Source organism: Phalacrocorax aristotelis, chromosome 9 (assembly GCF_949628215.1).
Source record: "Phalacrocorax aristotelis chromosome 9, bGulAri2.1, whole genome shotgun sequence".
NCBI classification, from domain to species: Eukaryota; Metazoa; Chordata; class Aves; order Suliformes; family Phalacrocoracidae; genus Phalacrocorax; species Phalacrocorax aristotelis.
In genome coordinates, this window is record NC_134284.1 from 18,947,563 (window position 1) to 18,973,064 (window position 25,502).

The 25,502-nt window shown below is 47.3% G+C and overlaps 1 protein-coding gene across 7 annotated transcripts in view; it reads right to left on the reverse strand.

The window, feature by feature from the left end:
- FOXN3 (forkhead box N3) overlaps positions 1 to 25,502 on the reverse strand; it is a 219,328-nt gene that overhangs the window by 134,918 nt on the left and 58,908 nt on the right. For 3 of the 7 annotated variants that reach the window (XM_075103694.1, XM_075103692.1, XM_075103689.1), the window contains exons 1-2: positions 5,081 to 5,347; positions 1,662 to 2,218 (exon numbers count right to left, since the gene is read on the reverse strand). In XM_075103694.1, coding sequence (XP_074959795.1) covers positions 1,662 to 2,204 — 543 coding nt within the window. In that variant the 5' untranslated portion in view covers positions 2,205 to 2,218; positions 5,081 to 5,347. Of the gene's footprint in view, positions 1 to 1,661; positions 2,219 to 3,682; positions 4,108 to 5,080; positions 5,348 to 25,502 lie in introns of those variants that run through there. The other 4 variants (XM_075103695.1, XM_075103690.1, XM_075103696.1 and 1 more) reach the window with 2 other exon arrangements.

Consider the following 25,502-nt stretch of genomic DNA (forward strand, 5'->3'; position numbering starts at 1 on the left):
GACATGAAGACAAGTTCCTCATAGAAAGGAAACTGTAATCTAAATAGTCAACTTGTAAACAGAGGAAGAGGGATAGACCAAAACAGAAGTGGCAGTGTTAAACACGTGCCTTGCCAGTTACTATATTTTGGGGGTTTTTTAAAGTGTATTGTGTGAAGGTTTCTTATGGTCTGGGACGGGATCATAAAAGTCTGGTGTGGCACTTGTTATTATAGTCTCACTTCCAAACAAGAATTTAAGACTCTGGTTTACACAAAACAAGATCCAGTTCAGGAACAGGTTTTTTAATCTCATACACGATTGTTCACAGCAACTAGTTTATAAAAATACCAACATATAGTGTGTGACCGCCAATATGTGGACAGTGGATTCTGGGGAATGACATTTAATGGGGTGGCAGGGGAAGGTAAGAGAGCCAATCGTTTAAAAAACGAAAGCTCCAGAGAAAAGAGAGTTAGGTAATCTAAAGTGAAAAGTTGCTAGTTTAGGGTAATGTATGACTCTTCCTCCAGAGTTACTTGAGCTTCTATTCCACAGCACTTAAAGTTAAATGACATGCAAAATAGGGAGAACAGCACCACCAACAGAAGTCTAGTTTCAGGGTAACCAGTTAAAAGACAACCACAGCATTTACTTCACTGAAATACTGACGCTGAGTGCACCTATTGTTTCTGCCGGGAGAAAGCGTCCACTTTCTAATCTTCAGCCAATTTTAGAGAAAGATGGCCAGTGATGTGATTTTACCTATTTATTTCACTAACCTGTGAGAAGGCCTGTGAAATTATTCTGCAAACTGGTATTTTTATCGGTATAATTGTAATTTGCCTGACCACTGCTTCTGGAGACTGTCCCCTTCAGAAACTGATATCTGCTCCCAGGCACACCGACACGGTGGAAGGCTATGCGAAGGACTACCTCCGCTGCTTGGCTCGCTTCCCCATTCCCCCACACAGCCTCTTCCTGCAGACACCACTGAGCATTCAGCAATGAAACTGGCCGACAACAACACAGATCTGAAGGCAAAAATGTGCTCCCCAGGCTTCTGCCACCACACCAGTCACAAAGCTACATGAACCCAAGGAGAGAACAGCTGAAATTTCGGTGAATGGTAACTTTCACTTTTGTTGCCAGATCCACCTCCTCCCTTTGAAGAGTTTCGATAAAACCAGGTTGAAATGGAAATTCAGAACTACTTCTGTTTGTTTAAAAGAAAGAGAAGTTTTTTCAGATTACAACACAGACCAGGGAATAAGCGATGGACTCTTACATAAGGCATACCCTTTCACTATACATTTGTATAAGCCAAGAACAGCAAGCAGCCTATTTATAACATGATTACATTCATCTAGTATAGCTGGAAACCATTACCACAGCATGATAACTAAAAACAGTATTTAACTACTATGCATGAAGACACCAGCTGGGGGGAAAAGCAAAAACACACGCACACACCCCCCGAGTACTTTCTCTCAGATGTCTAGACAATGAATTTAATAAAATCAGAATGAGCCATGCTAAAGAAACGTTGGCTGTCTGAATTTAATGAACTATGTTACCAGCGACAGCGCTGGATATTCTGCGTTTCACTGTTATGGACATGTTCTGGGATTAGCAGGTTAATATTTTCAGAACCAGACAGGTTTCCATAGTTCCAAACTTACCTGACTTCTGTCTTTGTCCACTTTCTTAAAACACTTATTCAAGGATAGATTATGTCTCACAGAATTTTTCCATCCAGTGGGTGCATTCGCAAAATACGGAAAGTGTTCCAAGATCCAGTTGTATATATCCTTTACAGGCAGTCTTTTGGTTGGCGAGTCCTCAATGGCCATAAATATGAGGCAGCTAAAGGAATAAGGAGGTTTGCAGTTGGGGTTCTGCTTGGCATCGTAGGGCATGTCAGAGTGGGCAGGAGACGGCGGTGTGTCATCACCAATGTCCTGAACAGGGCTAACGCTCCTTAACACTGAGTCCCCAAAGCTTTTCAGTAAGTTCTTGCTCTCATGTAACCAGTTCAAATTAGTTAGTTCTTCATCTTCCATGGCCCCTTTATCTAATCTGATGGCAGGCAAAGAGAAATCTAGGTCCTCGTCATCGTGAAGTGCCTTTGATAAATCGCTATCTTGGTAACGTTGGCTCAATCCGCTGGGAACACTAATTCCTGTGCCCTCCGGCTTCTTACTGGGAGGCATGACTGGACCCATTTAGATAGCAACTCCTGGGAGAGCAAATCCAAAGGAAGGAGAGAAAGAAACGAGCGAAAAGTTAGTTCATAGAAAGATACTGCATAACATTTTGACAGCTTTTCCCTAACTGGTCACTCAGCCTTTTGCCATCTGTATTAAAAATTACAGACTCACATAACTCTTTCACAACTGTTAAGCAAAATAATCAAAAGTCAGGACGGGAAGAAATTTCAGTCAATGGAATAAAATGATAATCCTGACACACGTCGATTCTGCATGTGCATGAAGCCCCACGTGGGAAATCCTAACATGACATGACCCTTTAGCAATGAATATGTGTATCAAATAATTGAATACTCTGGTTGTATCACTGTAATAAGCACGTAAACTAAAAAAAAAATAAAAATATAGAGGGGCTTAAGGCCAGTTGCTTCAGATTAAGTTCAGCTGTTTACTTTTGAGGACAATACAAGAGCACCATGATTAAAGCCACTCTGGCTAAAGGCTGAGGCAGACAAGCATCTGATCTGACTACAGTCACAGTTGCAACAAAACTTAGAAACGACAGCAGAACTTCAAAACCAGCAAGGGTGGGAGAAGGGAGGAGGGAGAGCAACGCACGGTAGTTTTGGGACCAGGGCCAAAACACAGGGAAACAAGCACCAGAGGAATAGAACATTTTAAAAATGTATGTAAACAGAGACGATTTTGACATAAGCTGAACTGTATTTCAAATATGGTAAAAAACAGAGCCAGAAGGACTGCTGTGATGCTCAACAGCAGCCCGGAAGAGGTGGGATGGGCTGCCGAGGGTACTGCACCAGCAGGCCCCACAGGGTAGCAATGAGCAGTAATATCTGGGAGGACCTGAGCCCTCCAGAAGCTGGGTGGGGTTGGGCATCTCCAGACAGGAGCCCAATAACTCTACTTCAGAAGCAGCAGACAGGCTCCCTTAGCTTCTCCATACATTAAGACTGCCAGGATTTAGGTCTGGAGATGTGAACAGCAGCAAAATAAAAACTGGAAAGAGTTAATAATGGATTTAAAAATGACAAAACTTCCTGCACAAACATTGAACAAGAGCAAAATTACTCCCGTTACCTAAAACATATCCTCAGCAGTTCCCTGAAGTCACACAGTCACACACTTGGTATTGTAAATGAAGGGCAAAAAACCTACAGGTAACAACAGAATGAACTACCTATCTACAGGGGGTGGGGGGGAAGAGCAAGACAGCCATTCTGGGAAAGAGAAATGACAGGCTTTAGCTTGGCTTTTACAGAAGGGCAAACCCAGAAGTTTCTCAGCTCCTTCTGTAACTACTTTACACCAAAGCAGCCATTACTAAAAAACAAACATACAGAACTTCTGTGCACAGAGGCCTGTTAATACACACCATCACCCAACAAGCTGGGTGAACATGTGCAGTTTTACACAAGTATCTGGAAGAGGAAAAAATACGGAGGCAGATACAAACACCGGGAGGCCAAACTCACATGGGTCCCACTTCCTAGCTTTCAGCGCAGCGTCCAGCACGGCCAGAAGGTAAACACGAGTATCGCCGGCATTGGGGGCACCGGCATCGCCTACCTACGCCGCGCACTCAACTTTGACTCCAAATGGAAGTTACGTCCCATGAGCTTCTAAACAGGAAAATTATATGATGGCTGACAGTAAAGTAATTTAATTGCGCTGTTGCTATGACAACACGCTGCTCTCTTTCTGTTTAATTTGCTTATTTGCCAGTATCCTCCCAAAGGGCCGTATGCCACCCCCTTTCTTTCCCCCCTCCTTTCGCTCCCTCTTCCGTCCTCTCTCCAGGCAGGTCCGCGCGGGCGCCGGGGGTCACCGGGCGGCAGAGCCCCCCGCACCAGCCGCGGGCTCTGCGGGGAGGCCCGGCGCAGCCCGGGCGGAGAGCGGAGAGCGGCGCCCGGCGGGAGGGCGGGCGGGGTGCCCGTGCCGCCCCCCCGGTGGCGGGGCCCGGCCGCAGCCGCCCCCGTGGGGTGCGGGCGGGGGGTGTTGTTAACGAGGCCCGTGGCGGCTGCCGCGGCGCCCCGCCGCCAGACAAAGGAGCGCCGGTCACATGAGAGCCCGCAGTTGGGCGAACATTTGTAATCCGCTGCCAATCGCGGGTGGGTGCTCTGCCGGAGCCCCACGGGGCCGACTGCCCGAGAAACCCCGCTCCGCGCCCGCCCGCCCGCCTCAGCCCCGGTACGGCGGAGTCGGGGGGGGGAGGGGGGGGGGAGGTGTGAGGGGGCAGGCCGGGAGGGAGGGGGCAGCGGGACAGCCCCCCCGCGCGGCAGCGCTCCCACCGTACTTGCCGCACGGGGGGGGGGGGGGGGGGGGGGGGGGGGCGGGCGCCCATTGGCCGCCGCCGCAGCCAATCAATGGCGTTGCTAGGAGACTGGGACTGCTCCGGCTGGGCGGGCGAGGCGGCCGACGGCGCGCATACCTCCAATGCCGGCCAGATGTCACCGGCCCCGGCCGGCCCCGCCGCGCCGCCCCGGGAAGGCGACCGCTGCCCGCGCCCTCCCCGCGTCCCCGCCGCGACCCCTTGGCCCCTTCTTTATATGTGCGTGTGTGTCTGTGCGTGCTCGAAAGTCCTCGCCCGAGCGGCTCTCGGAAGCCTCCGGCCGGACCACCCTGGGCTGGAGGCGGCCCCGCGCCTCGGCCCCGCGGCGCGGCCAGCCGGGCTCGGCGGGGAGCGGTGGCGCGCATGCCGCGGCCGCGCACCAACTCCTGGCCAAGTTGTGGCGCGGGGCCGCGCCGGGCTGAGCGGAGCTGAGCCGAGCCTGGCCGGGCGGGACCGCGCCGCGCCGCCCCGCGAGCGGGCCCGCCAGCGCCTTGCGCAACCCCCGCGAACAGCAGCAGCAGCAACAACAACAACAACTTACCTGGCGGGGGTTGGGGGGCGGTGGTTTCACCGCTGTCCCTTCATGGCTGTGGCGCAAACTTTCATCTGGCGGAGCCGGGCATGGCGCGCCCCCAGCCTCAGCCCGAGCCCCGAGGGTGCCGCGGGGGTCCCGGCGCCGGGGGCACCTCCGCCAGCATGGGGCCCGGCCACCGCCCGCCCCCCGCTCCCGACGGGCAACGGTCCGCCTCGGTGCGAGCCGAAGAGCGAGAAATTGTTTCCACTGCAAACAAAAAAGGCGACACATGACCAGGGAGGGAGGGGAGAGAGGGAAAACGTGGGCTGGGCCAGCCGAGACGGGAGAAGCCGCGGAAGGGAGGGCCGCCGGCGGTGGGGGAGGGCGGCGGCGCGGGCGGCGCTCCTCACGGCAGGCCGCGGGGACCCCAGCCCGCCGCCGCTTCAAGGGCTGCCCTGCCGCCGCCGCTAGCTGCTCCGGCGCTCCTCCCGCGGGGGCGCCCGCCCCGGCCCGCCAGCCCCCGCCCGGCGGCGAGGCGCGGGGTCGTCTCCGGGGCAGGCCAGCGGCGGCGGGGTCGCGCCGGGCCGGCGGCGTTTGCCTGGGGCGGGCGGGCGGTGCGGGCCGGGGGGAAGGCGGGTAGCGCCTGGGGAGAAGTGACAGCGCTGCCGCCGCTCACCGGCGGCCCCGGCGCTCCCGCCCGTGCGAGTCGCCTCCCCGGCCCTCGGCGCGGCGGGAGGCCCGGCCGGCCCGGCCCCGGCTGAGCTGCGCAGCACCACGGCACCATCAAAGCCAGGCGCCAGCGACCCAAAGACCAGCGCACCGGAGCCCCGCAGGGGGGGCGCCTGTCAGCGCCTCTCCACGGGGCGCCGTCCTGCACCTCTCCCGGCAGGGAAGCGATCCCTGTCGAGGGGCGCAAAACCCGCGAGCCCATCGACCAGACGCGGCTGGGAGCGGAGCCTCCCGTGTGTGTGTGAAGGGAGCCCGCCAGCCAGTTTCAAACACATCCCTCCTCCTAGTCTGCAGGAGCCAGGTCCCACGGAGAGGCGTGCAGGGCAGGGGAGGCACACCGGCAATAGCAACGAGCAGGGGATAACGTGAGGGGGTCTCTGATGATGGTTCGGTCTATCGTGAAACTATGGCCGCTGCTGAGGGTCCCTCTTCATGTTTGTAGTGAAGATCCGCGTTGCAGAAATCTGCAATAACTGCCGAGGAAGTTACCTACAATAACTTTCCTTTAGTCTAAGGAAATTTGCTTTAAAATAAGGCCTGATTTAATTAGGAAGAACGGTGCATTTTCTCCCCTGCTACCATGCCTTGACATAACTAGTATAACTTGAATAAAAAAACCTCACCATCAGTTAAGTTAATTGGAGGGAACTAACTTGATTTAAAAACAAAAGAAGTTGCCCAGTCGAGAGAACACTAGTTATAAGCGTACAGTCTCCCATATGCAACGTGCCCCAGCTCAAGCAGCTTCAGTGATTCGCAGCACAGAATTAAGGTACGGCTGTCCACCTGCAAAACAAGTACATGAAATTGTTTTGTAGCTGATCCACAAAAATCAAGGATTTTCTGCTCTGGGTAAACAAGCCTTGCAGATTTAGCATACTTCAAAATTAATTTTCCTTTCAGAATGGGAAAGGCCTGCTGCTGAAACGTATAAACAACATAATACCGGTTAGAAATACAGGTATATTGGTAGATCCTTTGCAATGCAGCCCTGGACACAGAAATTATCCCTAAGACAAGAAGAAAAGCATTTCAGCAGTTTTATTCCAAGAAGTTGGGACAGCTATCTCAGGACCTTGCAGGAATTCTGTGCTGGCCCACACACTCAATACTATCCCACCTAACCCAGTTCACCACTGTATCCTACTGCATGTCGGCATCTGCACTTACACATTTCCCAAAGCATGGGTTACCTCTTTTAATCTCTCTGACACTTGCGAAATTCACATTTTCATACATGAGTGGCAACTGCCTCGCTCTCCAAGTACAGGGCTGAAAAACGTTTTGTTGATTCTCTCAAACTAGAAATTCCTGTCATAACTCGCCAAGACCTTCTCTTGCCGATAGCTTTCCCTCCCCTACCCAGTGAACTGTTATTTCACATTCTTGCATATTTTCAGGAAGACATGCCAGCAGCTGGATTGAGGAATGGGAAGAATACCTATTGGGCAGCCAAGTATCATTGTTACCCCCTGGTAACCAACCCTGCCCTGTGACTCCACCAGCCCTAACACTCCAACAGTCAGCAGACCCTTAGTTTACACAGCTCTTATCTCATGGCCGTTTGGTTTCAAACCCAAACTAAATTATCAAGTCGTAACTCCACCCACCTGAATTTAGTCCAAACGCTTCAGACGTTCTTCTGAGTGAATCAACATGTCTCTTTATCGGCAAGCAAGGAGATTTATCGCATTTATCATCACTTGTAAAAGTCAAGTGTCTTAGAACACAATACCAAGAAGAATTCAGCTAATGAGAAGTATTTCTGAAGTGAGAAGGGGAAAGCCCCGTGAGATGCAGGGTAATATGCAAAGAATATTACACCTTGAATACTTCATGTATGCATCCTAGTTCAGCTTTGAACAGCTCAGTTCTGTTCAAAATCAGTAGCAAATTTCCTCATCAATATTGGCAGAATAAGATCAGTTGCAGAGTTTTATATCTTTATAAAGATACAAATATTTCCCCAGAGTGCATACTATGGATTACAGTGAAGGACTGCTGTGAGACATTTGCCATTTAGACAGAAAAGCCAGCGTGATCAAGAGCAGGGGCCAGCAGCAGACAATGCAGAAGCCTAGGAGAGCAGGGGGACAGGCTGCACACCGGGTCAGAGTGCTGGCACAGGGCTCCCCGCTGAGGCACCCCGCAAGGGGCAGCAGTGCAGGCAGCTTCTCGCTGTCTCCCACTCACCCCTGAGCTCAGCAGCAACTGCAGCTGCTGACTTGCAGAGCGGTAGAACACCAGCAGCGAGGTAAACACTGGTATCTTGCCTCTTGGGAAGACTGTCCCCCAGCTTCTTCTTGACTCTTTGCTGGAATACTTAATACAACTTGTTTAAGAAGGGAGAATACAGTCTAACACGGCACCACCGAAAGATCATTCACTGCTGGTTTAGAGACTACAGCAGCATCAGAACATCCGATGTATGGCCATCAAGTAACTCACTGTAATCTTAAGGAAGCCACCAAATTTACTAGGGTGTAGATTTCCTCATTTCTAAGACAGGAATAACACTAACTTATTTAGCAAAAGATTTGTGACACTGACAGATTAAAACTGTTTGTACACCAAGACCAAAGTATTTTCCATACCAAAGGCCAATTTGAAATACCAACAGTACAGAGCTGCAGTTTAACCTTGTGGGCTAATATACAACAGTCTAATCTTCCCACTCAGATTTCAGAACACCAACTGTAGATGTTGCAGTATCTTATTTAACGAGGATTTTCAGCCATCCCCCTATATTCCTTTATCTCTCATCCTCCTCTAGATTGGAATCCCTGATAACCTCACACAAGCCATCGTTGCCAAACAAGCATAGCAAGGGTCACAGGCTCTTTATCAACCCTCCAAAGCTCATCTTCCCCCCGCCCCCCACCATCTCCATCTCTGTTGCGAACATCTTCCCTTGCTAGTATTATGCCCATGCCACATGACCTTGCTAAATATTTCTACTTTCTGCCCTCCAACCTCACCAGCCTTACCATCCAGCAGACCTGCACTTCTTATCCTCACCTTTAAGCCCCCATTCCTAGTCTATATCCCATTCTAATGTCCTCATTGACCGGCATCCTTGTCAATGTTTATTCTCTCTACATCAGAGTCAAATTTCTTCCCTGAGGTCTGCTGCAAGTTTGCCAACTAAGCTTGCTCATTAGCACTTATAATTTGACATGCAGCTGTACCCAAAAGCCTCCCAGTTCTGAAAGGGTCCTGATTTGCAAGGTACCTTTCAAGACTGAAGTGGACATGGTTGCTGCCCCTTGTGATCAGTGATCGGACACTCAGAGTGGGACACATCTCAGGCTCTAACACCACACACTGTCCGTCTCGTTCCCATTCTTCCCCCATGCAGAATGACTGGCGTCCCCCACCAGTCTTGCCATTTCAAAACTTCTGTTTTCTCCAAAGCAAAGGACTTAATCTCATACAGAGCAGAAGCATGTTGAACACCTTCGGGCACTATTAAAAACTACATTGTGAACACGATATGTGTTTGCTCATTTCTTCTTTCACAACTCCTGTTCCTAGTGTTCTTCTCCACTCCCTCATACAGAACATGCAGAATCCACACTTCTGTATTTTTAACCATGCCAGACCAGCCTGGTTTTGTTGTTTGTGCTATGCCCACTTCAGGGCAGAGAAACAGCCGTATCTGAATTCCCGCCTGAACAGCCAGAGTCTCTGCCTGGTACTGAGGTAACACGACTGATGTAGCATCAGTTGCATGGTGTGTAGAGGGGACCCTCCCTTTGAACATCCAGCCCAGCACTGGCAGTCGGGGTGCCAGGAGCAGCTGTGCCTCAGTACCAACCACTTCTGAAGCAGCTCAAACCCCTTCATATGCTGCCAATATCTCTTTTCAGTTGGAGGATAGCGGGCTTCAGACCCTCTGTATCCATGACTCCAAAACCCTAGGGGTCGACCTCGGGTCTCCCCTGGCACTTTCTGCCAGAGGCTCCAGGTAGGGCCATTCTCCCCGCCTGTGGTGTAGAGCACATTCTTTACATCTTGTCCTGCACGGACTGGCCCAAGGGCTACTGCATGAACTATCTCCTGTTTAATTTGTTCAAAGGCTTGTCATTGCTCAGGGCCCCATTTGAAATCATTCCTTTTCCAGGTCCCTTGATAGAAAGGTCTTGCAATCAGACTGTAATCTGGAATATGCATTCTCCAAAACCCCACAACGCATAAAAAAGCTTGTTTCCTTTTTGCTAGTTGGTGGAGACATGGCTGCTATTTTGTTGATCCCATCCATTGGGATCTGATGACGACCATCTTGCCATTTGACTCCCAAGAACTGGATCTCTTGTGCAGGTCCCTTCACCTTACTTTGGTTTATGGCAAAACCAGCTTTCAGAAAGATTTGGACTATTTTCTTCCCTTTCCCAAAAACTTCTTCTGCTGTATTGCCCCACACCATGATGTCATCAATGTATTGTAGGTGTTCGGGAGCTCCACCTTGTTCCAATGCATTTTGAATCAGTCCATGGCAAATGGTAGGGCTGTGTTTCCACCCCTGGGGCAGTCAATTCCAGGTGTACTGGACGCCCCTCCAACTAAAAGAAAACTGGCCTGCACTCTGCTGCCAAAGGGATGGAGAAAAACACATTAGCAATATCAGTTGTGGCACACCACTCGGCTGCCTTTGACTCCAGCTCATATTGAAGTTCTAGCATGTCTGGCACAGCAGCACTCAACGGCGGAGTGACTTCGTTCAGGCCACGATAGTCTACTGTTAGCCTGCACTCTCCATTAGACTTCCGCACTGGCCATATGGGACTGTTAAAGGGTGAGTGGGTCTTACTGATGACTCCTTGGCTCCTCAGTTGGTGAATGAGTTCATGGATGGGAATCAGGGAGTCTCAGTTGGTGCGATATTGCTGCCAGTGCACTGCTGTGGTGGAAATTGGCACCTGTTGTTCTCTGACCTTCAGCAACCCACAACAGAAGGGTCCTTCGAGAGGCCAGGCAAGGTAGAGAGCTGTTTAATTTCCTCCGTCTCCAAGGCAGCTACACCAAAAGCCCACCTGTACCCTTTTGGATCCCTGAAATACCCTCTCCTGAGACAGTCTATGCCAAGGATGCACGGAGCCTTGGGGCCAGTCACGATGGGGTGCTTTTGCCACTCATTCCCGGTTAGGCTCACTTTGGCCTCCAATACAGTTAGCTCTTGGGATCCCCCTGTCACTCCACCAACGCTGATGGGTTCTGCCCCTGTATAGCTTGATGGCATTAGGGTGCACTGTGCACCGGTGTCCACTAGAGCTTTATACTCGTGTGGGTCAGATGTGCCAGGCCGTCGGATCCACACAGTCCAGTAAACCTGCTTATCCCTTTCCTTCACCTGGCTGGAGGCAGGGCCCCTCTAGTCCTGATCATAGTATTCGCTACTCACTTCTTGTAAATATGAATCACAAGTGTCTCTGTTAAGATCAGAAATAAAATCAGCGCTTCTGCTCCTCTGTTTGGGGAATTTCTTACTAACATTAGAACCTAAATGGTCTGCAAAAGCAAAACCAACAGATGTATCTTAACTACCCAAGGATGTTCAAGATACTGAAAAGTTGTTGTAATGAAGGAGTGGGCACTGTAGAAGAGGGTAGCTAAGGTACCATTCTATACTTCCTCCATAAAAAACCTCTCAGAGGAGGAGGTATAATTGCTAATTGTCTCCATGAGGTGGTAGCTGAGGTACAGTAATGGCTTCCATGCAAGACCCAAATAGCTGATAACGATCAAGGCCAGTGTTTTAATAAAAAATCTCCTAGGCAAAAAATCTCTAATCACTACAGCGCACAGCAAACTACAAAAACCAACAGCAATTTTTAACGTGTCCTTCACAATCAGCATGGTGTAGATTGGACAAACTAATATTAAGAACAGATGAATTAATGCTGTGCCCAGCAACTGTTATTGTCTCAAACCCTTCGTGCCCCATGTTGGGCACCAAAAAGGACTGTTGTGGTTTAGCCCCAGTCAGCAACTAAACACTGCGCAGCCAATCGCTCATTCCCCCCACGCCACCCCTGTGGGATGGGAGAGAGAATTGGGAGGGCCAAAGTAAGAAAACTTGCGGGTTGAGATAAGAAAAAATTAATAATTAAAATAAAACAGTAATAACAATAATAATAGTAATATAACAAAAAAGAAAATAATGAGAGAGAGAAAGAGAGAGAGAGAGATGAACCCTCGGGCAGTGGAAAAAACAAAAATCCAAATAACAAGTAATACAACCGCTCACGACCCACCAACCGACGCTGTTGGTCTCCGAGCTGCGATTGCCCTCCCCCGGCCAGCTCACCCCAGGTAACATACTGGGCATGACATCATTTGATATGGAATATCCCTTTGGCCAGTTTGAATCTGCTCTCTTAGTTGTGCCCCCTCCCCTCCCGGCTTCTTGTGCACTGGGCAGAGCATGGGAAGCTAAAAATCTCCTTGACTAGTACAAGCACTGCCCAGCAACAACTAAAACATTGGTGTATTATCAACATTATTTTCATACTAAGTCCAAAGCACAGCACTATGCCAGCTGCAGTAAAGAAAATTAACTCTATCCCAGCTAAAGCCATGACACTGACAAACAGTGCCTCGCTTCTGTGAAAAAGGACAGCACTTGCCTCGCAGCAGCTCCAAGCGCAGTCGTACCCTGCCCCACGGCTTTTACAAGCATACGCTCCTCTTCCTTCTCCCACCCCAAGCGCTAGCTAAAGATACAAACAGTGCACGCAATGAAGGCCCAGCTTACTCCAGCTTACTGATAGGAGATTTATCTTTTGCTTATTCACTTGAGAACATGAAATCAGATTTACAAAGCATTTTCCCAACCTTTCATTTAATTATTCTTCAAGTTCACATTTGTTCCAGCTGACAGAACCCAACAGAAACAGAACTGAATCAGAGAAAAGGAGGACCGATATGAAGCTTTGTCAGAAGTGCGAGCAAACAGAAGTATCTACAGCATTTCTGTTCCACAGTGAATTTCTTACAATAAAATCCAGAGGTTTTATGAAATAGTTCCTTTGTAAAATAATGTACGCACTTTTACGATGTTATTGTAGTAACGCTTGCAGCTTCTAAGAAAATGAGTATACTTAGCGCTAAAATTATATACAGCTGACAAGCTACCAGCAAGTGTGTTTCTATACACGAGTGCAGTGGGAGGAGAGTATCATGCACGCTAGTTTGTCCTACATATATTTATTAAAACAGGTCCATATGAGAGAGGCTTTCCCAGTGTAATTACACCAACGTACTAGCACCCCAAGCACAAACTTAGCTTATACTGGTAAAGGGAAGCTTCTGCCAGTGCCTCATTTTAGCAGCCCAGCCAGTGGGAAGTAAAATGTTGCTGGGATAAACATCTCTACTGGAGTCTTCTGCTATATGGCTATATTGGTCTGAAATCACACCTAACCTAACACAGCTGGTACATTAATTGCAATACAAACCAGTATTTCTGGTACCGTTGCAGTGTTTGCAGAGGCTGAATACAGAAAGAACTGTTTCTGGCGTTTGGTGCAGAGACTCAGCTATCTGTTGTACAGGTACAATGCCACAAAATGTGGCCTGTAGTTATCTCAACATTAGTACTCACCATTTGGCAGCTGAAGTCAAACTTACAAGTAATCAGCAGAAACAGAAATCAACTGTATTTTTGTTCTTAAAAGGAAGGTGGAAGAAAAGCAGCAGCCAACACTGCACAGAAGTAAAGATCATGAGTTTTGGGGGAAACTATAACAGAGAACAAGTTCTTTTTATAAAGTTCCCAAACTGTGTTGCCAAACTGAGTTTCTAAAACTATGACAAAATTATCGCTGGACAACAGCTCAAGTCCTGCCTCAGCTTTCCTGAATACATTTCATCAAAGCCTTCAGGAGTTCATCCTTTATTTGTGATTCTACACATGCAAAATTAAGTTGCCACAGGACCTCAAAGGTAGTGAAGTTTGTGTTCACCTCTCATCAACTGAGGATCTCGGGAACTGACACTAAATGCAATTTGCTATCACTGTCTCTAAGCCAGTAGATGATTATTCTCCTCTGACCATTTGCTTGCGCCAGGTGGACTTCCTAGCCACAATAGTACTGAGTCCCAGCTTGATTTCCAGCTCTTTGGAGTACAGGACATTCCAGGGTGCTTTCCTCTGCTCACCACTCGGCACTACTCTTCCTGTGCATTTCTTGAACGCTGTTCCTGGAGGAAATCCTGTGAGATGCGGGTCCGGATTCCCAGACTGCAGCAACACACAGAGAGCTATGAAAGCCTGTACGAGGTGAGGTGATGCAGTGATGAAGCACAGGCATGGCTGACCTACAGTTGTGTCTGTGAAGGGATGCTGAGAGGATGCAGGCTTTGGGAAACAAGCAAAGTCTCATAAAATGATTGAGCAGACTTCTTAGTGTGTTTCTAGTAATACATACCCGCCTACCGAACGCATTGGGGAACAAGGAATGGAAACCAATTAAAAATTTCAGGGAAAGGACTAAAAAGAGTCAGCAGCATCTGCAGAAACCTTCTGCTCTGCCCTGTTGATACCTTGAACAAAAGCTAAAAGATAGGAGGTTCCACTGTGCCTTTTGTGGTTGACAGGATGTGCTTAATTTATGCCCAGCCGATGCACCAGAATTGTTGCCTCAAATGTGTATATATATATCTATATTCTTTTTGGATGAAATGGAATAGCACAGGAATTATTAGTAATTAAGGATCACATTTAGGAGTGGACACTAACACCTGAGAATTTTAATAATGCTTGGGCCAGATAGGAGGGTATTAGCAATGAATGCTTCATTGACAAGAACCTCCTCAAAGAATACAAATCAGTAGAACTTCAAGGACTAACAGTGGAGACATCCTGCTACAAAGAAGGTTGTGAAGACAAGGAAAGGCCACAAATCAGTCAGCAGTGACAAAAGGGGGAACATCTTGGCCCAGAAGGCGCTGAAGCACGGAAACTGGGGAAAAGATAATTCTGGCAGGGGGAGATTGTGACCACCGACTCAACTGAGGGATGAAAGGACTAACCCCCACCTCCTCTTGAGCACACAGAGTGGATTAAAATCACACTGTAGCTTTAAATCTAAGCGAAGAAGATACAGACCAATGGAAGAAGAGGATGCTCTGTCAGGTCAATGATTATGTATTAGATAGGTGCAGTGTGTTAACTTTCATGTATGAATGTCAAAGGTGAACTCCAGTAGATATGCACACTAGGAGGAATTATCCCCAGTGCATCCGGTGCTGTAATAAATGAATGCCTGCTTTCTCAAACTCCAAAATTGAGTCTTAGAGAGTTCTTTTAACCGGCTTTTATGGCATCACTGTGCTCCTCTCAGCAGCCACAGGCTAGGTGGGCTCCATGGCTGAATCAGAGAGCAGCTGCCAGGAAGAGCAGGTATGCGAGATTTGAGAAGGAAGGAGGAAGGCTGGCACAGAAAAAAAGCACAACTAAATTACCCGCATCCTAGCAGCAATGACTGTCGCTAGCTATGGCTGAGAACCTGCCCCTGGCTGCTGCATTCATGTCCTGTGAGGTGGGTTTCCCTGTGAGTAGCTTTTGGCTTCTCCATGGTGACAAAAGTTCATTATGATTACAGGCTAACTTATCCACTGGGGCATTAATTCATGCCAGGTCTTTCGTCACTGCTCTATTCTTTCTGTCAACAGGTAACTTCAGTTGACAGCTGCAGTCATCTGGGAGGTACGGCACATCTGACATCTCACAGATTTTTTGCAGGCAAACTTCTCATTCCACAGGTTTCTCACAAAGATGCCACAAGGATGGAGTGGGCCTCGGCACCCAAAGCCCTAGGAAATAATCTTGGGAATTTTTTTTTCTTTAAATCTGCAGTTCTGTAAACATTGATAATTATGCCTCCTTCTATGGTTCAGATAGTTCCAGCAGAGTTCAGCACTTCCATAAGCATTTCAAGGACAAAAAAATGCTATGGCTATAACAAAATTTTGAAGCATGTTTGAAGAGAAAAGTAACTTTTATTGCTTGTATGCAGGTAGAGGGTTTTACTTATTCCACATCACTTGTCACATAGTCTTCAGTATTTTTCTCCATAATGGAAAAAGAAATACAACATGAAAACAACAAAATATCAAACCAAACGTCACATATAACACACACACACACACACACACCCCCAAAAAAAGAAGAAAAACTATCCCTGGAGAAACACCTGCAGGTCACTGGACCAGCACTGGGCAGGAGAGTGGGGGTTTCAGTTGAAGACAAAGGCCAGTCGAGGCTGGAAGGAGACGGGCTGTCCTGCCACAAGCCAGCCAGCCGCAGAGCCATCCTCTTGCCATGCTGTTGAACAGAAGGCCCATGTAATGACAACCACAGAACTCATTTAATCTCTGAAAAGGTGACTAATGAGCTCATTCATGCTGCCTATAAATTATTCACTACAACACTGACCCCACTCAGACAAACAGCAAAGTAAACTTTAAATACAGGGATCTGGAGCCTCCTGTGTTGTCAGCTTCTGCCTTTGTAAAACTTTTTGCAATCAAACAGACACTTGGCTTGCTTCCGCTCCCTTGTTACATTTGCTTGGATGTTTCGGCCTTCTTTTTTACTACCTCTGGTAGAGCTAAAGCAGCTGCAGCTGCTACGTATTTATTTCTCTGTTGCCAAGTCTTCTTCATTAGTAGTTGCAGGTAATCATAAAGTGCTATAAATAGCTTTAAATTATATTCTTCAGAAATTAAAGTCTGACCTCAAAATGAAGGCCAGGTCTAAAGAAGTAAGAAGACAACGGCACATGCATGTTTAATGAGAAGCAGCCCATCTCCAGAGCCTGTGCTTATTCATACTTCTGTGAATATCTATGATTTGTGCCAAGATGAAAACAGAGGACTTGAAAAAACACACTTTCATTTTTTTAGGTGCTGGGCCAAACAGGCTTCTGATATGTTTAGAAACAGCTCATTTATAGGTATACTTTTGTTATCCTGTTTAGCGTGAAATAAGAGACCGGTTATAGTTCAAGGTTAGTGGCACGAGCAGCGGTGTTTGCGGCTGGGGTGGCTGGAACAGGCACTGGCTTTCTTTAAACAGTACTTTTCTTTGCAAGATAAACTGCTCACAATATTTACAGGTTAACTTTAGTAACTTGTTGCATGTTGAACTATCAACTGCAAAGTGACATTAAAGGCTGTCTTGTATGACTTGTCTGATGTTCAGTGGAAAAACGTTACTCGCACCTCTGGTTACACAACCGAGCTCCAAAGGTCGGAAACAACTAGATAAAAGGGAAAGCCAGGAATTACATAGCTAAAGTCCAGTCACCGTGTAAGGTATAAAACAAGGTAAAGTGTGGGAGGCATAAGGCAACATCACAGTGATATCTAAACACAAGACAAAAGATGGGCTAGCAAAGGAAGTTTGCAAATGAAATAATCATTGCAGTTTTCACTGATCACTCTCTTTCTTCCAAGCTGGAAATGCTGTAACTAAGCAGAGTTAAGAACTTCTGCACTACTTGAAGAAAAGGACTTTACTGTCTACTGACAACCATGTGATTTGCCTTCATTTATTTACATCCACGATTCTAAATTTGCCAGAGATGCAGAGATGCCCTGTTAGTACTACTCTTTAAAATTGTTATTAAAAAAACCTCCAAATCCCCCAACAAACACAAGGCAGCAATGGAGCAGCCCACACCACATAGCATGCAAGTCTTAACTTACCAAAAGTTCTCCACTTGATGAGATTCCTGAGCCTCTCCTAGCTGAAGGGTGTTGGCAACAGGCTGCTTTGAAACCCCATCACATGCTGGACCCCACTAACCTGTCTGGCGAGCGGAGTTCACCTCCCAGTTCAGTGGTGGGAAACGGAGGCGCTTCCTGCAGCTGGCTCCCCACACCCTGCTCCTCATTTCCCTAATGAGACCCAGCAGTGATGTCAGTTTTGCCCCAAGGCCTGATTTGGTCCAAATAAAAACAACCTACAGTTGGCTGCAAAATCAGAGGAACGCCAGATCTGGGGGAGGATGAGCAAACAAACGACGGTACAGCTTTTAACTGTGTGCAATAAAGCCAACCTTTAGCTGCGACTGACCGTGAATCTCTTGACTGGTCAATTCCCCTAATCTGTTTGAGGGTGCCTTTTCAATGGTCAGTGCCACTAATCTGCTTGAGGGTGCCATGGGTGGCTTTGGCCTGAGAGGTCACCTAGGGGTCTTCAGACACCATCTCAGCAAATTCATACATGAATCCCATGCCATGGGTAGGGCGCACAGCCAGCACTAGTCAACTGTGTAATCCTGACCATCACTTGGGGCCCGCTGATGTTGCTGAGGGGAAGGCAGCTGGATCGTGCTGGGTACTCAGCCCAATCCAAAGCCATGCACAGCTGCTACCTTTACTGGAAGACTGCTCCTGCAACTTCTCCCCCTCAGCTCTCCAAACCACATAATCTCACGACTCCCAAGATGCCATCTGTCAGGAAGGTTCGGCTCCTCTGTGCTTTGGTCATATCATTGCAACAAAGTATAGATGTTTCTTACCAGGAAAGAGCAAATTCAGATGTTTGCAAAGCAAAAAACTTGTATGTTCAACTCAGAGGAAAAGCTATAGCTTCTCTACTCACCTACTACCACATGCAGGTCCCAGTCCAAAGGAAGTTAACACTTACACTACTATACACTTGTTATATATAGTAGTAGTTATGTAATACTTATATATTTATACATATACACATATAGTATATGCTTATACTACTAGTAATAGTATTTTAAGTAAATAACAAGTAAATTAACACTTGTACTACCAATACTACTCCAGTAGCTACAGGGTAGTAAGTGGGAGAACGCAACTTTGCAGAGTGAGAAATTCCATAAGCACTGGCCAGATGAGGCCAGAGAATAATACATTTATTCCCCTTACTTTTACTTATTTCTGTCTATCGTCACCACTACTGCTGTAGTGGAAAAGGCAAACCAAATGGCCTTGAACAAGAACTGCCATCAGTAACTCGCTCTTCTTCCACAGTGCTGGTCTCGCACACACCTTGTACACAGCCATGGCTGACTCTGGATCCTCAAACACACCTCAAACACATCAGATTTAGGGAGCCAGAGACATGCTCGTATTGGGTTTGCGTGGCAAGGTTTTGGTAGCAGGGGGGGCTACAGGGGCGGCTTCTGTGAGAAGCTGCTAGAAGATTCCCCTATGTCCAACAGAACCAATGCCAGCTGGCTCCAAGACACATCCACCACTGGCCAAGGCTGAGCCCATCAGCAATGTGATAACATATTTAAGAAGTGGGGACAAAAACCTGCACAACACCAGCAGTAGCCAGAGAGAGGACTGAGAATATGTGTGAGCAACAACCCTGCAGACACCAAGGTCAGTGGAGAAGGAGGGGGAGGAGGTGCTCCAGGCACCAGAGCAGAGATTCCCGTGCAGCCCCTGGTGAAGACCACGGTGAGGCAGGCTGTCCCCCTGCAGCCCATGGAGGTTAACGGTGGAGCAGATATCCACCTGCAGCCCATGGAGGACCCCACACCAGAGCAGGCAGATGTGCCCGAAGGAGGCTGTGACCCTGTGGGAAGCCCATGCTGGAGCAGGCTCCCGGTAGGACCTGTGGCCCATGGGGAGAGGAGCCCATGCTGGGGCAGGTTTGGTGGCAGGACTTGTGACCCCATGAGGACCCATGCTGGAGCAGTCTGTTCCTAAAGGACTGCAGCCTGTGAAAAGGACTTACATTGGAGAAGTTTATGGAGGACTTTCTCCTGTGGGAGGCACCCCACGCTGGAGCAGGGGAAGAGTGTGAGGAGTCCTCCCCTGAGAAGGAAGGAGCAGCAAAGATAACATGCGATGAACTGACCACAACCCCCATTCCTCACCCCCCTGCACTGCTCAGGGGGAGGAGGTAGAGAAATTGGGAGTGAAGTTGAGCCTGGGAAGAAGGGAGGGATGGGGGGAAGGTGTTTTAAGATTTGGTTTTTATTTCTCATTACCCTGCTCTGATTTGATTGGTAATCAATTAAATTATATTTGCCCAAGTTGAGTCTGTTTTGGCCGTGATGGTAATTAGTGAATGATCTCTCCCTGTCCTTATCTCCACCCACAAGCTTTTCATTCTATTTTCTCTCCCCTGTCCAGCTGTGGAGGGGAGTGACAGAGCAGCTTTGGTGGGCACCTGGTGTCAGCCAGGGTCAACCCACCTCAAATGCTTATCAGCCAAGTTTAAGACACAACAGGGAAACATGAGAATAAGGCAAATTTGGCCACTTAGGTGTGCACCACTAGATTTAGAGGAGAACTGCATACTTTTACTGGATTTTATTGATGGCTCTCCTAACACACATGTACACTCTGACTTCGTGTCTACAAACCCCTCTGGACTTGCAGAACAGCCCCTGTCAAGCAGCTGATTTCCATGAGTAAGCAAGCATGTGTGTGCAGGGAAGTGTGTTTGTGCATGCATGCCATGGCAAGTATGTGCTCAGCTCTCCTCAAGACTGGGATTTTAGTTTTCAAGTACCCAGAGGGGGTCCTTTCTGAAGTTAACAGGTTCTACTTGAGCAGGGTTTCTTCTTTCATAGGTCAGGCAGATGGAATAAGATCTTGAAAGTAGCCAGATAGAAGTTTATGCCTGTGCTTGTCTTATTGAGTGGGAAGTGCAATAGTGGTGCCTGCAAAGTCCTTAGGGAGGTGGGCTGAAGCTGCTCTCAAGTACCCCAATGCAATGTGGCTCTCATGCACTATTTAACTGTACCTTTGTATTTACACCAGTGCTAACTAAATCAGCATCCAACCCTCTACCTTTGTTTCTCCTTTTATGCCCCGTCACATAACTCCATTTAGCCTTTACTCTAAGAGTTGACAAAGACGGTCAGACCAAAGCCCTTCTGGCCCACATCCTGGTTCCAGACACATCCTAAGGAACAGCAGGGCAAATGCACGGTGATGTTCTACAGCATTCTTCCATGTTTACAGAGTTCTGCTGCTTGAAGGCTTCAGCTAAAGATTCAGTTAGGTGCAGTGTTATGGTATAAGGCAAAGATACTTCTATGAACTTGTCTAAAAAAGGTTCATGCAAGCTTCAGCATCAACAACAGCCTGTAGCAAGGAGCTCCTCATTTTAACTATTGAGTCTGTGAAAAAAGTTCTCTCTTTGCTTTAAACCTGATAGCTTTACTCGATACCCCTATTTCTTGTATTATGATAATTATTGTATGTCTAGGACACATGATCATGTCTATGCAGACTTCTCTTGATTTTATAGTCCCTTTCTACTGCTCAGACCATGCTACTAATGCACGTACTTCTGTATTTCATTCTTTGAAGTAACTACAGGTATACATAAACAATAAAACATACTACATAAACATACCTATCAATGACCATCTAATCATACACTCATAATTATCAATATTGTGTCTACCCAGATAGGAGAAAAGGGTGCTGTTTTTCAATAAAATGATCCTGGCAACATGCTTTCCCTTGTAGTCTCACTCTGTAGCTTTTCCTTTATAGTCTCACTTGAAGTACCTGGAGCTTTTCCAAGCACTTAATATGTCCATACGAAATGTGGAAGCAGATCATTCCAGCTGACGATATCTTTATCCATGGAGAGAACTGCAGCTGGAAGATGCTGCCTCACACAGTCACAGGCTGTAATGGATCAGGCCCTACACAGGTTCGATCCTTCAAAAAAGCTGCAGCAAAAGCTGCAGAGTTACCAAACTTCTCAGGGTTGCTCCCAGTGCAAGTCGCAGCCTCTGGCTTACACCTGGTACCTGCCTAAGACAGCAGGAGCATGGCAAAGGTGGAAATGATCTGGGAGATAAGGATGGACAGTGATGGGAAGGGCTATGGGGAAGGGACAGAGAAAGAGTGCTTTCTAAGAGTGGCATGGGGCTAGGTCAAGTCCAGGGTGGTGATATGGGAAACGATGGCATTGCCTCGTCTTGTACTCAAGTGTCAGCTCTGGCCCCATGCAAAAAGGGCAACACCCCCTCCAACAACCTGTACTCAACATTATACATGACCTCCTTGTGCTTGGACCGATGCAGTAATAACAACTGATAAATAAGGGTGAACATAAATGCAGGAACTTGATTTCTACTCAAAGCATCCTGAATTCTTCACCTGTGCTTCCAGCTCCTGGGAGCACTTTCTAACCACCACGCACAGCACAGGGCAGGAGACCTGTCCATTTTGAGGCAAAGACCAGCAGTGTTTTGTGGCTCAGCTGGCAGGATGTTTTTGAAAGCAGCTCAGTTCAGTCAACAATCTCCCCCTAGAGTCCAAGTGCATCACCTCAAAAATATGTCTCAGCTCTTCTGGCGCAGAGCCTGGGAGCCCAAATTTGTTTCTGATCCAGGTCCTCCAGCTGGCAGCGTAACAAATTGCTGTCCTGCCACCAGGATGGATAAAGTCATTTTTCACTCATTATGTTATTCAAAAATAGAGCAGGAGCTTTATTTAAGACAAGAAAGCAATACACTGCACTTCAGGAAATTAGCAGGGCAAAAAGGCTCTTTTGCTTTTTAAACCACAAGGACAAGAGACTGAGTTAGAACAATGGGAGTTAATATCCCAAGGAGCTTGACCAGAAAAAAACATATTCTGGTTACAAATTCTACTGCTCCCAGTCTTGTGGCTAAGCTTAATGTTACGTCCACGTCAGGCAGTCTGGCTTTTCCTGCGCATCACTAATATTTTTCCCTGCAGTCTGCAGAATGGCTTCAGGCAAAATGGTACAGATCCACATCAGCTGCTGGATGGGATAACCTACGGATGTTTTCCTCCATGAGCATGGGATAGAGGTGAAGCGTGCTGCAGTTAGTGATACCTCTGCTGTTCTGATTGCACCTTCCTCAAGTGTGAGGCATCACACTTCTCTCTTTCTCAGGGTGCAAACCCGCAGCTGCTCCCACCGTGAGAGACAGCACTGAGAAGCAGCACCCTGAGCATGAACCCTGTTTATCTAACAAACTGCAATGACTCTGCTAGACTTCTGTCAGAGGCTTGCGACACTGATAACAATGGTCCCCATAAAGCCAAGTTGTTACTTAACAGCCAGCCAAAGAAAAGTGGGCATGTGTATCTTGTGTCACTCAGCTGCAATGTGTCTATGGCTGAGTTGTTCACAAGCTCCCAAGGAGACCCTGCTCTCCCCTAAGCAAGTCTCCCTTGGACTTTCCCGCGCCATGGTGAGGAAGGGACTGGCCACACAAGCCACTTACCCCGACCCGCTGGCCTTTGCCTGCAGGATCCTTCCGTCGTCGCACTGCCTGTCAACTGCTAGAACTGCACTCCTGGAAGAGTGATTTATTGTCAGCTTTTATTACTGACTGGGTTATTTTTCCTATTAACCTAAATCAATATACTCATACAGTAAACATCCCAAAACTCAAGTCAATATAGAGAATTCATAAGGTATTACAGATTTATAGATATTTACAGCTTTGATTAGAGATCCTCAGATGGATGGTGCAATGGAGGCATAGCAATAGATTAGATTTTCAAGTACTGATGGTAACTTGTAAGAAAAGCACTGGGAAGATTTAAAAGCCCAAGTCTCACTGACTTTTCATTGACTTTCAGTTAAGTTAGTATTGCTAAAGCCGTCAGGTACTTTCAAAAGTGTCATCTTAAAGCCTTGCCTAAAGGTTTGCCTGTCTCTCCCACCAACACAGTGCGCCTGTGAGAGGGGAGGGCAGTTATAGTGGGATACTCGTCTCACCAGATGCTTGTCTTGCCTAAGGTTAATGTCCTGCACAGAAATGAGCATGACCTTGAGTATACTGGGCCCTCAGCCATTACGCAAACCAGTATGGCCAAACTGTCTGGGGCTGCTGTTAGTCCCACACCTGTCCTGCTCTGTGGCTGGCAGGAGACGGCAACGCAGGCAACCAAGTTGGTGTCTCCCTCTCCTCTGATAACTCTACTTTTCGTTTCTAACTCAGATGGATGAGATGGTAACACACCCTGTTACACATCTTCTTCTGTGAATTATTTCAGGACTGTGCATTGCAAGTGTTGGCTTAGGTCCTACTCCTAGGAGTACTGATCCCCAAAAGGGACATGCCCAGCTCTGCGCCGACTGAGACAGCACACTTAGCGCAATGGAGGCCCAAGCCAGTACAGAGGATGGAACCACTGCCAAATCATGTCTCTGCAGAGTCCATTTACTGTATGCTTAGATTGTCTCTTCTCTGTAACTATGAGCAAGCCTCCACTCTTAGGAGCACCTATGAGCAACCATCTAGATTTGGAAGCTAGCTGAAACAAAGGGGAAGCACAATGTCCTCTCATATAGTAATCCCTAAGGTTATATCTGCTACCCTCCGCACCATACGGTGTAGGGACAGCCAACTATGGTGTGTCCTATAAGCAACGTCCTCAAGCTAGCACAAAGATAAACTCATGGTCTGGGCGGCTGAACTTTGTCAAGAGCTCCTCTGGAGTTCACTGGGATACCTTCAGACAGCACTAGGGTACCTTTACAGAGCACCACATAGGCATGCCCCTGGAGACAATGGTTGGGTTGGGTTGTTTTTTTAAAAAAATCTTTAACAAGCAAAAGTAACATTTGAAATATTAATTTTTTCTCAAATAAAGGAAAATGTACTAATAAATGAAAATCTGGCGGTTTTTTGTGGGCTTCTACACAGCAGGAGAGGGATTCTCTGCCCAGAAACATCTGTAAGACTGTTATACAGTATTCTTTCTATTTAAATAGGTCACCTGACAGGAGAAAATATCTATGCAAAGTTTCAGCAAAGCCAACAGATTTCTGATCAAGACTGGCATCTGGCAATAGCTATAGATTTCGACAGATTCATCCCTCCCAGCAGGAGAAGTCATATGTCTGATGCTAACTCAGATGCTTATGTAAAAATCTTGCATACATTAATACAAAATATAGGAATTTCCTTCCATGCGTTTAGAAAAACAAAATAGCACATCCTTGTTACAGAGTTCTGAAAGTGGATCAAAAATCCTATATAAGGAGAGATGTCTGTATTTAGCTCAAATTAATTTGACTTCAGTGCAGATATTCTGGAGCCAAAAATAGACCCTAGACTCTTTGACTCCCATTTTCTGTTCTAGCCACTACACCATGCTTTGACAATGATAGGTTCTTTACATAAACGTTGGTTTCTCTCGGTCTTACATATTTTCAGTTGCCCTTTCAAATGCACTCCACTTCAAGTGGGCTGCCACATGTATGTATTCTTCGAATCAAAGCATTCAGTTTGACACTCCGTGGAACTACCTCCTTACAATACAACCCTTGTGATGTATCAGCTAATTACTAGGAACTAAATAGATGGGTTTTATCAAAATACATCTATCAGAGTTCATTACCCTGCTGACTGCTGCCAGCTGAGTGTAGTATCAGGTACAGGCACAGCAGATCTAGAAACAATTGCTTCAAAGCACAGAAATAGGAACAGGACTTCAGCAAGGGGTAAGGTCAGGGCAAACATCCATCAGAGAAACATCCCAGTAGTGCTGCTACCAGTCCCATGCAGGCCAGGTCTCACTGTTAAGTGTGTCAATTTAAAGAATTAAAAAAAAAAAAGCAAACAAAAAACAAATCCCCAAAAAACCCCCACTTTACTTGGACGCCAGTCTGAGGGCCCAGGAAGGGCAGGTCTTTCCAAATTGGCACCAATTCCTGCACTTTATTATTGGAAAGGTTTTATTTACATTATTGCAATTCTGTGTAAGTATT